The sequence below is a fragment of the Giraffa tippelskirchi genome, chromosome 6 (assembly GCF_054371585.1).
Source record: "Giraffa tippelskirchi isolate mGirTip1 chromosome 6, T2T-mGirTip1v1.2.pri, whole genome shotgun sequence".
Lineage (NCBI taxonomy): Eukaryota > Metazoa > Chordata > Mammalia > Artiodactyla > Giraffidae > Giraffa > Giraffa tippelskirchi.
The window spans coordinates 123739527-123756518 of NC_137280.1; the positions used below are offsets into that span (position 1 = coordinate 123739527).

Sequence of the window (16992 nt, forward strand, 5' to 3'; positions counted from 1 at the left end):
AGTGTGTTTGAGGTAACTGTTGCGGTGTGTAATAGTCCACGTCTGTGTATCTTGTCTGGGTCTCCTTTCTAGCTCCCCCACTCACTGCATCCCATCATCCTTGAAGAATGGGCGCGTGTGGGGACACTGGCCCAGCTCCATTCCGGTTTTCCTAAGAAAACGCGACGGCACTCCCAGCTTTCCCCGCGGTCTCAAGGGTATGGAGAAAGGCCTTTGCGCATGCACACGTGTGCAGCTTGGGCGACAAGAACTTCGGGGGTCGCCCTTTCTCTCGCGCGCGCTCTCTGGTGGCCTCGGAGGGCAGCGCAGACAGAACGAGAGGCGGGGCCGGCGGCAGCGGCGGAAGTGAAGTCACTTCCGGGCTGGGTGTTTGTTTGGACTGGAGAAGGGAGGCTGCGGGCGAAGCGCGCGTCGAGCGGGGGAGCGGCGCTGCCTGTGGAGATCCGCGGAGGCCGACCGGATTCGTTGGCTGCCGTCCCCGCTGCCGTGCACTGGGTGAGCGGTTCCCTCGGGCGGAGCGGCGAGAAGGGTGCGGCGGCCCCGGCGGTCGAGGGACAGCACCTCGGCGACGGCTGAGGGGCCTAGAGGGTCCCCTGGGTCGTTGGCCACCAAGTCCGTACGGCCCCCGTTATTCCTTGCCTCTTCCAGTTGAGTCTGAGAGATGATCTTGGACCGACTTAGTCTCTTTCTTCTTTGAGAAATGGCCGTCGCTTTTTTTTCTCATTGTCATTATTATTTATGGTTTGGATCTCGCAGCTCTCTATCCGGGTCCTCGGTGGCGCGCGATGGTTGCCGGGATAGCACTTTCTCGCGAGCCCCCACCCCCACCCCAGTCCCTTCACCCCCCCTCCGGTACCCTTTTCCCCTGCCCCCCGCTGCCGCCTCGGCAACAAAGCTCATTGTTTCTCCCCACTTTACGCCTGCGCGTCGCCACGCGCTGCCCCTACTTGCTGCGCTTGCGCGCTCCTCCTGAAGCTTGGGTGGGGGAAGAGAAAGGGGCGGAGGGACTGGCGGGCTGCCTTGCGTACTAGTAGAGCGTTTTGTAATCGTCCGCGAGCCTGTACCTTTCTGATCTGTTTTCTCCGGTTTCTTCGACATCCCCTACCCCTTATTTTTAGTTACATTGTATTCGAGTTAGGAAGTCCTTTGGAGTACTGGCAACTCCTACTCCAGGACTGTTTTGAACCAGTGGAACTTTCAAGCGCTCAGCCAATTCACGTTTTTCAATTTTGGTTCTTTCACTTTTTAGTTTCTCTATACTATGCTTATTCTCTCGCACCATCAGAAATATATAGCTTGTGGTAAAGTTGTTTGTTTCAAAACATTTGTTGAAGCAGCCAGCTTGGTATTTTATGTAACTGCAAAAAGGGGCCTTTTCTGCTTATTTTTGTTGTCTTGTTTTCCTTGATTTTGCAACGCCATCATCTCACAGAAACCACAAACTCTAGAAAGAATTTGGCATGCAGTGTGCCGTGGGAGAAGGTCTAACACCTGACAGCTTTTGACATTTCAGCAGAAGACAAATTCCCATTTTGCATGTGCTGGCTAATCTTGTCTAATTAACCTGGTGGTATGATTTTTCACAGTTTTCGTTTAAGCAGTTGGTCAGGTGTTGGTTTGAGTTTTCTTTAAATAGCCTTTGAAATTTCATGGGCTGCAGGTTATGTATGCAAATAAAGTTCTCTAAGGGTTTTAATGAGATTCCTAGTGTTTGCTGTTCTGTGTTTCTGTTCCGGTCTGTGAGAGGATATTTTGAGCAAATTACGCTGTTTATACCACTTGTTAATTGTGAACTTGAACAGAACTTAATTTTTTCTCACAAGTAGGTGGCTTTAACAAAAAAAAAAAGTAACTCTCCCAAAAGTGTAGCCTACTTGTCTGTTTCTTTATGGGATGGAAGGTGATTTTCGTATTTAACTTGTGAGATAAGCAGGGAGAGTAAGTTTTATCCTGCCCATTTTGAAATCAGTAGAAACTTGAGAGATTATTTTATTAGGCACATACTTCTAGAGCCCTTAGTAATGCAATGCATTGTTCCAAGTACTTTTACAAGTATTTACTCTTAAGTGTCTTTAGGCAGCAAGTACTACTGTAAAATGAAGATCATAAATGAAAGAGAGATGTGAAGTAACTTGCCCAATGTTACACAACTAATAAGAGCTGGAATTCAAATCCAAGCAGAGATTGTGTGCTCTTAACCCCTCTAGCATGCTGCCTGTGATTTAGTAACATATTCAGAGTCCTCTAGGTGGTTAATGGCATATCTGGGATTTGAACCCAATCCAAAATGAAAGTTGTCCAAGTTGTCTTGGAGATCTGGATCACCCTGTTGCACAGATACATTAAGATTTCACGTATGATACAGCCTGAGATTCACTATCAGTAACTCAGTCTTTTTTCTTAATTTCCTCATTGTTTATAGTGGTACTGTCCAGTAAGATAGCTACTGAGCACATGTCTGTTGAGCACCTGCAATGTAGCAAGTGCAACCGAAGAACTAAAATTTTGATTGTATGGAATTAAAATTGTTGTTCAGTCACTAAGTTGTGTCTGACTCTTTGACCCCATGGACTGCAGCACCCCTGGCCTTCCTGTCCTTCACCATCTCCTGGAGTTCTCCCAGGTTCGTGTCCATTGAATCGGTGATGCCATCCAACCATCTCATCCTCTGCCACCCTCTTCTTTTGCCTTAAAATTAATTTAAATTTAAATAGCAACAAGTGGAGAAGGCAATGGCAGCCCACTCCAGTACTCTTGCCTGGAGAATCCCATGGACGGAGAAGCCTGGTAGGCTGCAGTCCATGGGGTCTCGAAGAGTCGGACACGACTGAGCGACTTCACTTTCACTTTTCACTTGCATGCATTGGAAAAGGAGATGGCAACCCACTCCAGTGTGCTTGCCTGGAGAATCCCAGGAACGGGGGAGCCTGGTGGGCTGCCGTCTATGGGGTCGCACAGAGTCGGACACGACTGAAGCGACTTAGCAGCAGCAACAGCTGGTGACTACCAAGATGGATAGTGTGAATTAATTTGAACTGATTCTGCTTCTTCTTTGTATCAGTTTTTATAAATAATGGTATCTCTGATGCACTTTGAGCTTTTTTCAGCAGTGTTGTACCATCCTTGTTCTTACCTGATAACCTAGTTACATTACAGTTGAGATCAGGGTTATATAGTCTTTAGGATTTTTCTGTGACATTGTTTCACTCCTACAAGTGGTTGGACGTGTTGTTTTTATCTTATACTTTGCCCTAGCAATCTTTATTGTTCTACATGTTTAGTAATACTGTTATCTGCTAGGTTGTTTGCCTAGGTACTCTTATTATTATCCGTTTTACAGATAGGGAACCTGAAACAGATTAAATAACCTGCCCACTGTCACATATCTAGAAAGGCAGCCTGGTTCCAGAGCCCATGCTTTTAATCATTATTTTATACTGTCAAACAGTAAACAAAAAATTCAGTGCTGCTCACAGCCTTCTGAATTAAATATAGAAGCTGATGCAGAAATTTCTATATCTTCTCTCACTAACTAAAATACATACGTATACAATATATGTGTGTTTAAACACAAATAAGTTTAAAGAGCCTACAGTAGTTCAGAGTAGTCCAGTGGAATAAGAAAAGATGATAAGTCTGTGGAGTCAGTTTCTTTTTGTTGTTTTGTGGGGGTTCTGGCGGCACCACTCGGCTTTTGGGATCTTAGCTCCCCCACCAGGGATTGATCCCTGATTCTTGGCAGTGAAAGCCCAGAGTCGTAACCATTGGACCACCAGGAAATTCCTTGTGGAGTGAGTTTAATGTAAGAAGCAGAAAGAATTCTGTTTGAATTTTAATAAGAATTTTTTTAAGGGTTAATCTTTTTATTTTTTATTCCAGTTTTACTGAGATATAATTGAAATGTAGTACTGTATAAGTTTAAAGTATATAGTATAATGATTTTATTTACATATATCATGAAGTGGTTAATGACAGTTCTTAAGAGATGAAGGGGAAAACTTTCTAGAACTTAAAAGATTTATTTTCATATTTTAAAATTTTGTAGGGATTATAAATGTATGGACACTGCTGGAAACAAATAAATGGCAAAAAAAAACAGCTGAGGAAAAGAGTTTGTGGATTTAAAGTGCCAGATAGCAGGAAAAAACTGCTCTTAACCTGACCAAAATCTGGTGAAATTTCTTTTTTTTTTTTAATTAAAAAAAATTTTATTTGGCCTCACTGGGTCTTTGTTGCTGCGTGTGGGCTTTCTGTAGTTTCGGTGCATGGGCTTCTCATTGTCGTGGCTTCTCTTGTTGCAGAGCACATACAGGTTTTGGTAGTTGTGGATCACAGGCTCTAGAGCCCAGGCTCAGTAGCTGTGATGAACTGGCTTAGTTGCCCCAAAGGGTATGGGATCTTCCCAGACCAGGGATCTAACCTGTGTCCCCTGCATTGGCAGGCAGATTCTAAACCATTGGGCCACCAGGGAAGTCCCTGGAGAAATATCTGAATATAAGGCTCTCAGCTAAACAGCATGTTTACAAAAGAAAGAAAATTCATTGTCTACAATAGTGAAAGTTGGAATATTTGTAGATTACTGATAGAAAGGACAAATCTAAACCTATCCCACTTAATATTACTACTCAAATATGAAAACAAAAGACAGTTTTAAGATACGCAGTAGCCTAGAAATTTATGTATTCTCGGGTAATCTTTTGAAGAAATACTAAGCCAAAACAAGTAAGGGCAAGATGATTATCTATATACTCTAAGAGAAAATCTAATAGTGTAGCTCTAACAGTGCTAAATTATTTTTACAAAGTTCAGGGTGTGGGGTGGGGCCAGAAAATGGGTAAGTAAAATTCTAAAGGTCTTCCCTTGTGTGGAGCAGAGATTGGGTTGAGTATATTGAGAAAGGAAAGGAAAGCATTCAAAATGTCTTGAATTGGTTGAAGGTGTATAGAATATATTTTTAACTGATAGGAAACTATTCAAACTGTTTAATTTCACAGTAGATCCAAGTCAAGTCATTGTGCTGTACACGTTTATACTTATACAGTGCTGTATGTCAATTATGTCTCAAACTGGGGGAAAAAACCAACTGAGATTCTGCAGTAGTTTGTAAGTTACAGAAAATAAACATTTTTTTAATCTGCTTAAAGTAGGAAAATACACACTACAGAAATAGTATTAAAAAATCTATAATAAAGGTAAACATGAAGTTATGATGGAAGACTACCAAACATCAGTTACCAAAAATGTTAATTCCCTATGAGACAGAGTCTCAGACTGGGTTAAGTAATCTACTTGGTATAGTAGAGGACTTGAATACATCATTTTCAGGATTTAAAGAATTACCCTAATAATATATACATCGTTTTTTATGTTAGAAATCACAACAGCAGAGTCCTAATGGATAGCCGTGTGTATGTATAACAGAGTTTGCTGTACAGCAGATATTGGCATTGTAAAGCAACCGTACTTCAGTTAAAGATTTTTTTTTTGAAAAAGAAATTTTAAAAAGATAACAAATACAAATCACATTTTTCTCTTGAAACCCAAAGAACATTTTGCAGCAAAAACAGTTGTCTGCAAACAAAACTGTAATAAATTCCCCAAAGTGAAGGTTTTCGGGCTGCATTTTATTATAACATAGTAAAATAAAACAAGAAATCAGGCATCAAAAGGTAACCAAAAGAACCTTAATCACTTGTAAATTAAGAACATTCTTCTGCATATAAATTAAATAATTTGTAATTACCTAAAATTGATAACTGTATTGTGTTAAAACTTCTAGGGAAAATTCGTAGATACAAAATTTTTATTTGTAAAAGGATGAAAATGTCAACTTGTAAAAATGAGCAACAAATTTAAGTTATGTAGAAAGGAAAGGGAGATAATGTGAGAAAACTAAGATTAATAAAATAAAAATAAGTAGAAAAGACCAATAAAACCAAAAACAGTAGTTTTGTTTATTAAAATTGAATTTTTAAGTAGGTAATCCATTCCAAAAACACAATACAAAATGTATGCGTAGCCATCTTGTTCTCCTCCCTGTGCATGTGTGCTCAGTCTGAGTGTCTGACTGCGACAGTCTGGTTGTGTCTGACTGCAGCCCCATGGACTGTAGCCTGTCCATGAACTTTCCGCAGCATAATACTAGAGTGGGTTGCCATACCCTCCTCCAGGTTCCCAACCCAGGGATCGAACCTGGGTCTCCTCCATTGCAGGCTGGTTCTTTACCACTGAGCCACCCGGGAAGCCGTCAGCTCCATGTAGGCAACCATATTCTCAGTTTTGTTTTTAGCCACTCTTACTGAGCTATAGTTTGCATACCATGCAGTAGTCTTTCGTATATTACCAGAGCTGTACTTCTATCACCACAGTCAATTTTAGAACATTTTCATTACCCCCAAAAAATCTTATGCCCATGATATGTCATACAATATGTGTTCTTCTGTGACTGACTTCTTTGATTTAGCATGATGTTTTCAGTATTCATCTATCAGCTGGTGGACCTTTGGGTTGTATCTGGTTTTTTTACTATTACGAATACTACTGCTATGAACATTGTGCCTGTGTAAGTTTTTATGTAGATACATATTTTCATTTCTGTTGGGAATATACCCAGGAGTGGAATTGTTGGGTTATAAGGTAATTCCATGTTTAATCTTTTGGGGAGCTACCAGACTGTCTTCCATTTTACCTTTCCCACTGGCAGCAAATGAGGGTTCCAATTTTTCCATATTTTCACTAAATATAAAGTATTATCTCATGGTTTTGATTTGCATTTTCCAGATGGTTAAGGATGTTGAGCATCTTTTCATGTGTTTTTGGGCTTTTGGAGAACTTTCCAGATGTTTTGCCCATTTTTAAATTGGTTGGTCTTTTATTGTTGAGTTGTAATAGGTCTTTATTCTAAATAAAGTTCCCTTATCAGATATGATTTGCTTCTGTTTCTTTTCTGCCTTTCCAGAGATTCTATGCATTTGCAAATTGTGAACACACACACACCCCTCTTTTACCTATATGAAGAGTTTATCACACTCACTGTGTTCTGCAAATTGTAAAGCTGAAATTTTTTTTCCTTACAATAAATCCCATGTCAGCCTTATCAAGGAAAAGAGGGACACAGTCAAATTAGCTATGAAATAGGAGAAATTAGTTTCTGTTGTAACAAAATTGAAATTCTGGAGAAAAGAGATTTTAGTGAAATAAAAATTACTGTGGTTAACCAGAGAGGTTTGTTGTTGTTCAGTTGCCAACTCAAGTCTGGCTCTTTGCGACCCCATGGACTGCAGCACTCCAGGCTCTTCCCTGTCCTTCATTCTCTCCTGGAGTTTGCTGAAATCTATGTCCATTGAGTCAGTGATGCTATGTCACCGTCTCATCCTCTGTTACCCCCTTCTCCTTTTGCCTTCAACCTTTCCCAGCATGAGGGTCTTTTCCAGTGATTCAGCTCTTCGCATCAGATGGCCAAAGTAGTGAAACTTAAGCTTCGGTCCTTCCAATGAATATTCAGGGTTGATTCCGTTTAGGATTGAATGGCTTGAACCAAGGGATTTGCAAGAGTCTCCTGCAACACCACAGATTGAAACTGTCAGTTCTTCAGCGTTCAGCCTTCTTTATGTCCAACTCATATCCATACATGTAGAAAACCTGAATAGACCTATCAAAACAAGAGAAAATTAAAGGTTGTTAATAACGTACTAGTTTTAAAACTACCAAGCCCTTATAATTTTAGATTCATTTGTCTTTGTGGATCCCATAATTCTTGTTATTCAAACGATTCCTGGATATAAGGATGGAAAAATTCTAGTTCAATTTTTTGAAAACTATATTTTATGTAGGGTTCTCACAGTCTGGGTTTGCAGTTATTTTCTTTTGGAACTTGATACTTGTCATTCTGCCATCTATATTATTTGAACCCTCTTGTATTTTTTATCTTTTTGCTGTTTTCTGGATACTTTCTTTTATCTTCAGTTCTATCATATAGATCTAGTCTGCTGCCAAACCCATTATATTTTGTTTATGTTGCGATTTTTATATATCATCATTTGGCTGTTTTCCAAATCTACTGTGTGCACTTTTTATATTTGGCTGTTTTCTGAAGATATTTTCAAGCTTGATATGTAATGATCATTTTGCCACATGAGTGGCAACATGCTGCATGAGTTTTGATTATGCTTTCTGTAAATTGCACTGCTTCTTGCTTGTTTTTGCCTTTGGAATTTGGTTATCTTTCATTTTGAAATCTTCATTGGCCTTAAAGATTTATTTTTTGAGGTTCTTAAGGCCTAGAATGAAGATGCCTTCCTCCCAAGGAATTTTACGTTTGCTTTTGCCAGGCTCTGGCACTAGGGACACTGCCAACTAAGGGCCGCTTTATACTCAGTTTATGGCTTGGGATGTTCTGGACCTCCCAGGTGATGAGAATTTATTCCTCCTATCCATAAGAGGTCCCGCCATAGTCACAGTGTCTGTGTTCCCTTCCATCTTTTCCTTTTGATTTGCTTGGTGGGGAATGGGAGTCGTTTTTGGTTCACCCTTAACCTGAGTGTATAGCCCTTTAAGGTCCCAGCTTAGAATGGGAGGATCTCCTGTTCCACCTTTCCTATATGCCTTTTGCCCCACAAAGCATCCAAGTCAACTCAGAGAAGCCTAATGGGCAGAAGCCCTCAGTGCAGAGGCAGCCTCAGTGTTTAAAAGTTCCACTTTGTTCTTTGAATTCCCACTTTACTTACTTTTCAACACTTTTGAGTGTTTCTATAGGAATATGTTATCCATCACTTTTAGTGGGAAGACTATAAATAATCTAGTCTACCACTATTGGTAAAAAGTTCTGATTCATTTATGCTTTAAGGAATTGAAACAGTTCCAAGTAAATGGATATGCCATCTTCCTGGCCAGAGGGCGTAACATAAAAACATAATCCTGATTACACTGCACATTTTTAGTAAAATTCACATCAGACTGTTATGGACAATTCTGAAATTGATACAAGATGAAAGTGTAAGATTCCCCTCTCCCCCAAGAAAGTTGCTAAGGGATTTGTGCTACTAGGTATTCAAACTTACTGAAAGGCTACTGTATTCAAAACAGTATGATACTGTGCTGAAATATTTGAAGATGAAAGATCATGATGAAAGGTCTGCAACATAGCAGATGGTTAAGCCAAAAAAATTATATAGAGAAAACAACTGTGGCAAAAAGCTAATAGTTGATGAATCTAGATGAAAGGTGCCAGTGTTCCCGATACTATTATTATGACTTTTTTGTAAGTTTAAAATTCTTCAAAATAAAAGTTGGGGATAAAACAGTATACAATATACCATCATGAAACGAGGAAACAGTATAGTAGGAATTTGATCATGATAAACCTGAGGAACAAGCTTTCATTTAAATAATGATGAATATAGATCTTTTACATCATACTCAAAGTAATGCTCGCATGAGTTAAAGATTTAGAGGACTTCCCTGGTGCTCCAGTTTCTAAGACTCCATGCTCCCAGTGCATGGGGCCTGGGTTCAATCCCTGGTCAGGGAAATAGGTTCCACATGCTGCAACTAAAGATCCCATGTGCCACGACTAAGGCCCGGTAAGCCACATAAATATGTAAAAACATATTTTTAAAAAAAATGTAAATAGGTTAAAAAAAAAGTTTAAAGGTAAAAAAGAAACTGAAAATACTGAGAGAAAATAAAGGAAATAAAACCTCAAGATAGGAAAAGACTTCCTAAACAAGATGAATATATCCTGGCAGCTGTAGAGGAAAACTGAGATTCTTCTATTCCCACCTGTTTGCAAAAGCAAAATGCTATATTGATTATATAGAGAGCTGTTGAGGATGCAGAGAAATGGGAGCACCCAGCTTATAGGAATGTACATTACCATAATATTTTTGGCATATGATCTGTCTCGTAAAGCTACAAATGCACATGGCCTTTGACCCAGTTATTCTCACTTAACGGAATGTATCTTACAGAAAACACAACTAGAAAAGGATATGTGTAAAAGGGTGATCAAAGCAGGTTTATTTGTAATGAAAAAACTGGAAATATAAATGTGCATCAGAGAAGAAATGGTTGAATAATTGCTGCTGTATCCATTAAAAAAATAAAGTATACTTGTGCACATTGACTAGTAAGAATATTTCATGTAATATATTTAGTTTAGCATGATTCTATTAAAATATTATAAATTCTTTATGTGTGTCTCTATAAGCAAAGAAATATGAAAGGACATATACTAAGCTGTTAACATTGATTACCTCTGGGTAAGATTGAAGATGGAAAGGAAAAAACTTACTTAAGACCTGTTTAAGTAGGGTCTACTTTGTACATACAGTTTTTTCACTTTAATGCTTCCTTTTCCAACAAAATTTCTTAACTATGTGGAAAGAGCCATTATCCAGAATTTTTCAAATGATTATTGAAAACACTGATACATTGTTGTTTTACCATTTTGTGATTTTTGTTTAGGAAAAGTCTTAAAACTACTAGATTTTTAGTATTAGTAATTTAATATTGCTTGTTCTGAATTAGTATTACTGTGTTGTTTTAGAAATCCTTTTATGAGATTAAGGCTAAAGATTAAATTTTTTGAACTACATTTTGTGATAATTTTAGGATTTTAAATAATAAAAATAAATGTTTTTTGAACCAATAAATGTTCTTTGAAGCAGAATAAATGTTCTTTGAAGCAAATATGAACATTAAAAATTGGAGTAAGGGGGTTTGCGGTTTTCTCTGTTCATTTCTGCCAATTTTTAAGTGGTTTCCATTAAATCATGAACAAAAACAAGATAGCAACAGATTGTTATGGTTTACTTCTCAGATTTTTTTTTTAAACTGTATTTGTCAAGTCATTATATACATTGTGCCCTCAAACATCACTCAAGCAAATTAGGTGCTTCTGTTTTGTTTTCAGGAGTTCCTGTTTAAGTTTTTGTTGGTTTTGTTCTAGAGAGAAGCTTTTTATCAGCCACAAGAGACTAATATATATAGATTTGAGCTCATTGACTTGAAGCTGCTGCTTTTGGACTGCCTCTGAATTAGATGATGATACATCTCAGCAGTACACGTTACACTATATATTTTTTGGTGGTTTTTCCTAGTGGTTACCCTGAACATTAAAAATAACACCTTAGTTTGTAACTAGTGTGAACTAATGCTACTTTAGTTTCACTTAGAGAAAAAGAGGAGTTATAAAGCAAGAAATCTATTTGTGACTTTTGTATTTACTGTGTAGTTACCATTGTTTATTTCTTCCAGTGAATTCAAGTTAATGCTGGTATTCTTTTTATTTCAATGTGAAGGACTCAGTTTAGCTCTTCCTATAAGACAGGTATATTGGTAATGAATGAACTCTCAACTTTTTTACTTATCTGGGAATCCCAGAATGTCTTAGTCCCCACCCCCGCCCCCTGCCTTTTATCCCTTCATATATGTTGTCATGCTTTCTGGCCTCTAGTTTCTGATGTGAAATCATCTATTAATCTTGTTGTTTTGAAGATACTCTTTTGGTCTTTGACTTTAAATAACTTGATTACAATGTGTCCATGTGGATTGCTTTGAGTTTATTCTACTTGGGAATTCCTTTAGCTTCATGGATAGGTTTCATCAAGTTGGAGGAGTTAGGGGCCATTATTCTTTACTCTTTCTCTTCTTCTGGGTCTCCCATTATGCATATATTGGTACATGTAACGGTATCCTACTGATCTCTGAGGTCTGTTCAGTTTTTCAGACTAAATAATCTTCATTGACTTACCAAGTTTACTGATTCTTTCCCCACTCAAATCTGCTGCTGTATGCTGAGGAACACCTTTAACACTTGAGCACTTTACAGCTCTTTCTTAACCTTTTTATGTGGAGAGCCTGAAGCTTGAATAATCTTGCCAGGTCTTTTCTGAGTGTGTTGCCAGCACTGGGCATGCCTGTGGCCTCTTAGGTTTCCCAGAATATGTAGGAGCTTTTCAAAGCCTTTATTCCCAAAGCATCTCCTTCACAAGCCTTTCTTCCTTTCCTAGTTGCCCCAACTGTTATTCTTTGTTGGCACTGGCTACTACATTTGCGTTTAACTGTTTTTGACAAATGCCGATTTAAAATAATAAATTTTACGGTATTTGAACTATATACTCAATTTTTAAAAAATAACAACACACATGTGTGTGTTAATCAGTCAAGTCCGACTCTTTGCAACCCCATGGACTGTAGGCCAGCCAAGCTCCTCTGTCCTTGGAATTCTCCAGGCAAGAGTATTGGAGTGGGTAGCCATTCCCTTCTCCAGGGGATCTTCCCAACCAGGGATCAAACCCAGGACTCCTGCATTGCAGGTGGATTCTTTACCATCTGAGCCACCAGGGAAGCCCCAAAACATACATAGGACATAATATAAAGTGTGTGGTCTAAGAAGAATCAAGAACAGGTCATAGAAGAAAATTTAAAATCTGATAACAATATCTTGTATTAAAACACCTTACACTCAGTAATTGTAGGTCTGTCAGTGTTCTGAAAGTAAATGATCCTCACCCCTCTGGCTTTTCACTTGACTGGCTATAGTAGAAATCTGGTCAGCAGTTGTTCCTTCCTCAGCTATCTTAAGATGTAAGATTAGTGCCCCCCCCACCCCACCCCCCCGTCTCCAGTTGATTTTACTGGTTCCGGTTGCGATTTGTTTCCCAGATATTGCTTGACAATGAAATTTTACTTATTGTCCTTCATATAGTTTCAGTGGGATCTGTACCAAAGCCACAGGTTGTTTGATGAGGTGATAATGGGCAAAAAGCTGACCTAGAGACATGTCAAATGCAGAGCTTGGGCCCTTTTTGCTAAGCACTATTTATATTTTGTTACTAGTTGGCATCAAACAAGGAGGGAGGGGTTCCCTTGAGATTCCCAGACTATAGAATTTGCTGATGCAGATTTTCATTGTTTACATAAGTTTATGCTCATGAAATGTATGGAAAACACTTTTTTTCTTTAAAAAAATTTGTATTTATATATATATATATACTACTAGAGTCACTTGAACCGTATTCAAAAACAAGTTAGTGGTATTTCTAGTACAGGTCTCACACATAATTGCTACTTAACTGTTTAGTTCTACTTGAATATTGAATGTCCTGTACTCTGCTAAACATGATTTTTATTTGCTATTTTTAACTAAAAATATAAGTCACTTATTAATACTGTGGTCTTCTGAAAGGTAGGATTTAATGGGTATGAGTTGGGATAGGATACGTGTTGGGAAAATAATGAAAAGCTGTTGTATATTGAGATGTCTTTGAACATAGTTTAATGATCGGTTCGTGTGCAGAGTAAACAAAGTTCCATCAAGTTGCAAAGCAGAATTGACCTTCTTTTCATAATATTTGAGTCTACTCTAAAATGTAATTTGTTTAAAGATGAGCATGTAAATGTTTGGTAGCCTGATATATAAGAATGAGTAATTTACTTTAGAGGAACTGATTGCTGTTTAGTCAGAACTTCTTATCAAAATAAGAGGGTTTATTTAATCCAAGATTAATGATAAATAAAAATATCAAGGATGTCTGTCATCTGCTGTGTCTGTTTTCGTAGTGCTTCGGTTTCCTGACCCAGATCGTGTTTTCCTTCTGCCCCACACTGTGCGTGTTCAGTAGTATTCCGACTCTCTGCGACCTCATGGACTGCAGCCCGCCACGCTCCTCTGTCCGTGGAATTATTCTGGCAAGAATACTGGAGTGGGTTGCCATTTCCTTTTCCAGGGGATCTTCTCGACTCAGAATTCAAACCCGCAGCTCCTGCATTGGCTGGTGGAGTGGTTACCACTGAGCCACCTGGGAAGCCCTCTACCCCACACCCTAGCACATAAATCTCAGTCTGTCTCTGCCTTTCTTTCATACACATACAACACTAAGTAAGGCAGAATTCTCAGTAATTCTTTTTTTTTTTTTTTTTTAAATTTTATTTATTTATTTATTTTTGGCTGTACTGGGTCTTCGTTGCTGAGCAGGCTCTTCTCTAGTTGTGGCGAGCGGGGCTACTCTCTGGTTGCAGCGTGCCAGCTTCTCATTGCATTGGTTTCTCTTGATACAGAGCACATGCTCTAGAGCACAGGCTTAGTAATTGTGGCGCACGGGTTTAATTGCTCTGCGACATGTGGGTTCTTCCCAGATCAGGGATCGAACCCGTGTCTCCTGCACTGGCAGGCAGATTCTTAACCACTGAGCCACCAGGGAAGCCCTCTCAGTAATTCTTAATTCAGGACTTCCTAACAACTAAAAATGTTAGCACCACAATACTATTGTCATTAGTATTCAGAATTGGGGGAAATGCATATGTGCATCAGAATTGGGCCCACCCCCACTGCTTAGAGACTACATTCACATTATATGAAAAGCTGTAAGTTTTTTAATACTTATGTCCTGTTAAGGATAAGTTCATAAAATGAGTTTAAAGGGCCAGGCAACATACATAGAGCAAGTCTGTCCCTGAACCTTACCCAAAGAAGGAAAACTATTTCTAGTATATTTTAGGTTTAGTGTTTAGTTTGATTATGACAACTTTGGAGTAAGAAGACATTTTTTAAACTCTTATCTTCACATTAGGTATGCTGTTGCCTTCCTTTGGCATAAATCACACTAATGTTTGGATTTATGTACAAGTCTCTGTTGCTTTACATAAACACATTTTTTAGCAATTTCAGAGTTAATAATTGGTAGACTGTTATTGTAGGGGCGTCCCAGGTTGCACAGTGGCAAAGAATCTGCCTGCCACTGTTGGAGATGCAAGAGACATGGATTCAATCTCTGGGTTGGGAAGATCCCTTGGAGTAGGAAATAGCAGTCTACTTTCCTGGGAAATTCCATGGACAGAGGAGCCTGGTGGGCTACAGTCCATGGGGTCACAAAGAGTCGGACACAACTTATTGACTGGGTGTACACACACAGGCAGACTATTGTAGAATCTGGAACTTTAATGCTTCAAACTTTTAGCTTGCAGTATATCAATTAGGTTAGATTTTGAGTAGAGTATAAGATTACTGTATGAGATTAGATGCCTGAAACTCACTGTGGGGAAATCCAGACATGGAGGAACTCAACATGGACCCAAAGATAAAGCAAATAGAGAATGGGCTATGAAGTAGAGAGAGCCATAGCTGTACCTGGCAACTGAAGAACTAGGAGTTACTGAAAGTTTGTTAGTTTTCACTTCCAGTCCCTGGGTTTTTTAATACCGATTTTCCAAGCCATGCTTGTTTTATGAAACATAGAATATTCTATGTTTTAAAAATTGGATGATTTGGTGATTCCATTTAAACAATTGTTTGCCTTTGTTTACTGTTATTAGAATCTAGGCTATTCTCAGTTATTCCTTAGATATTAAAATCGTTGAGGAGGAAAATGAAGCTTTCCAAACGCTTGGTTTATCATGTACATTAATGTATCATATGCATCTCATACCTAACCATGATGGCTGGTAATAATAGATGCTCACTAAGAACTGAAAGAATGACTGACTAAATCAACTGTATTGTTGTTTTAAGGTTAAAAACTGCATCTGACGCCAACCATGAAAGATCCAAGTCGCAGCAGTACTAGCCCAAGCATCATCAATGAAGATGTGATAATTAACGGTCATTCTCATGAAGATGACAATCCATTTGCAGAGTACATGTGGATGGAAAATGAAGAGGAATTCAACAGACAAGTTAGTTTTGTGTATAAACATTCTTTTTTATTGTAGCCCATGACAACCATCAAATAATATAATTGTACTTGTACTTGTCCCTGAAATGTGTTTTTCACCTGGTCCTTTATATATGAAATACATGAATTTATGTGCCACCACTCCTATTTTATTTGGATGTTGGTTACTACCAGGTTTAACTGCTCAGTTGAAATAACCTTGGGAGCTTTTTTCAGTGTCCGACCCCAGAAATTCTAATTCAGAAGAATTTAAGGTGAGACCTGGTAAACTTTTTTTTTTTTGAAGGTCTCAGGTGGTTCCAGTGAGCTGTAAGGTTTGGAAACCACTACCTTACACCAGTCAGATTGTCCTACTGTGGTGAAAGTCAAGAGAATCTAGAGTAGACAGGCACAGGTACCAAAGTAGTCTTCTATTTCAATGACAGTTAAGTTGCTGACCCTCTGAAGATTATTTTTCCAGTCATTTTGGGGTAGGTTTAAGGTTTGTATAGTTTTGGAAGTATCATAGATAATTCTGATACCCAGTCCTGCATAAGAACACTTCTTTGTTACTTCTTCCCTGCCATCTTTAGTGGAAAGAAAGAATATTCTGCCATGACAAGTAAAGACATAGCAAAAATCTAAATAGATCTTTCCAGGTCTTATGGAAACGATTTTTTTTTTTTACCTTAGCATAGAAGCAGACGAGGAAGGTATGACATTGTGATTTTTAATGGTTTAGTTCAAGATACTTTAAGCCTTTCTTAGTGATGTCATCTTACCAAGTATGCTATAAATTACCCTTTATTATAAATCCAGATAGAAGAGGAGTTATGGGAAGAAGAATTTATTGAACGCTGTTTCCAAGAAATGCTGGAAGAAGAAGAGGAACATGAGTGGTTTATTCCAGCTCGAGATCTCCCACAAACTATGGACCAAATCCAAGACCAGTTTAATGACCTTGTTATCACTGATGGCTCGTCCCTGGAAGATCTTGTGGTAAAGAGTTATTTTTTCACCTTTTTAAAACCTAGCTCATCTTTCTCATAAGTGGAAAAGCCAGCACCCATTTGTTTAAGAAGAGTTCTATGTCTCTTTCCCTTCAGAAATTCTACTGCTTCTTCCTATGGAAGCAGAGGCCTCCTGGTCTCACTTATGATATGGAGTGACTTTTGGCAGCACTCTGGAGCTAGTCTGAGACTACTAATATACTTCTTGACACTACTTGTAGTTATGACAACTACAATGCCCTAGGATATGTAAATGTCTAAAAGCAGTCATTCAAAAGGGACAAGTATGTTCATGTGACTTGCCTATGCAAAAGTAGCTTGATGGAGAG

At 38.7% G+C, this 16992-nt stretch overlaps 2 protein-coding genes across 4 annotated transcripts in view; one reads left to right on the forward strand and one right to left on the reverse strand.

Moving 5' to 3' along the window:
* PAIP2 (poly(A) binding protein interacting protein 2) overlaps nucleotides 1-16992 on the forward strand; it is a 19093-nt gene continuing 2101 nt past the window's right edge. Inside the window, exons 1-3 of one of the 3 annotated variants that reach the window (XM_081500977.1) lie at nucleotides 1-197; nucleotides 15512-15675; nucleotides 16473-16652. In XM_081500977.1, coding sequence (XP_081357103.1) covers nucleotides 15538-15675; nucleotides 16473-16652 — 318 coding nt within the window. In that variant the 5' untranslated portion in view covers nucleotides 1-197; nucleotides 15512-15537. Of the gene's footprint in view, nucleotides 198-376; nucleotides 496-12771; nucleotides 12942-15511; nucleotides 15676-16472; nucleotides 16653-16992 lie in introns of those variants that run through there. The other 2 variants (XM_081500976.1, XM_081500978.1) reach the window with 2 other exon arrangements.
* SLC23A1 (solute carrier family 23 member 1) overlaps nucleotides 5933-16992 on the reverse strand; it is a 26877-nt gene continuing 15817 nt past the window's right edge. The window contains exon 16 of the mRNA XM_081500890.1: nucleotides 5933-7651. The gene's annotated coding sequence lies outside the window, so the exon portion shown is untranslated. The remainder of the gene's footprint in view (nucleotides 7652-16992) is intronic.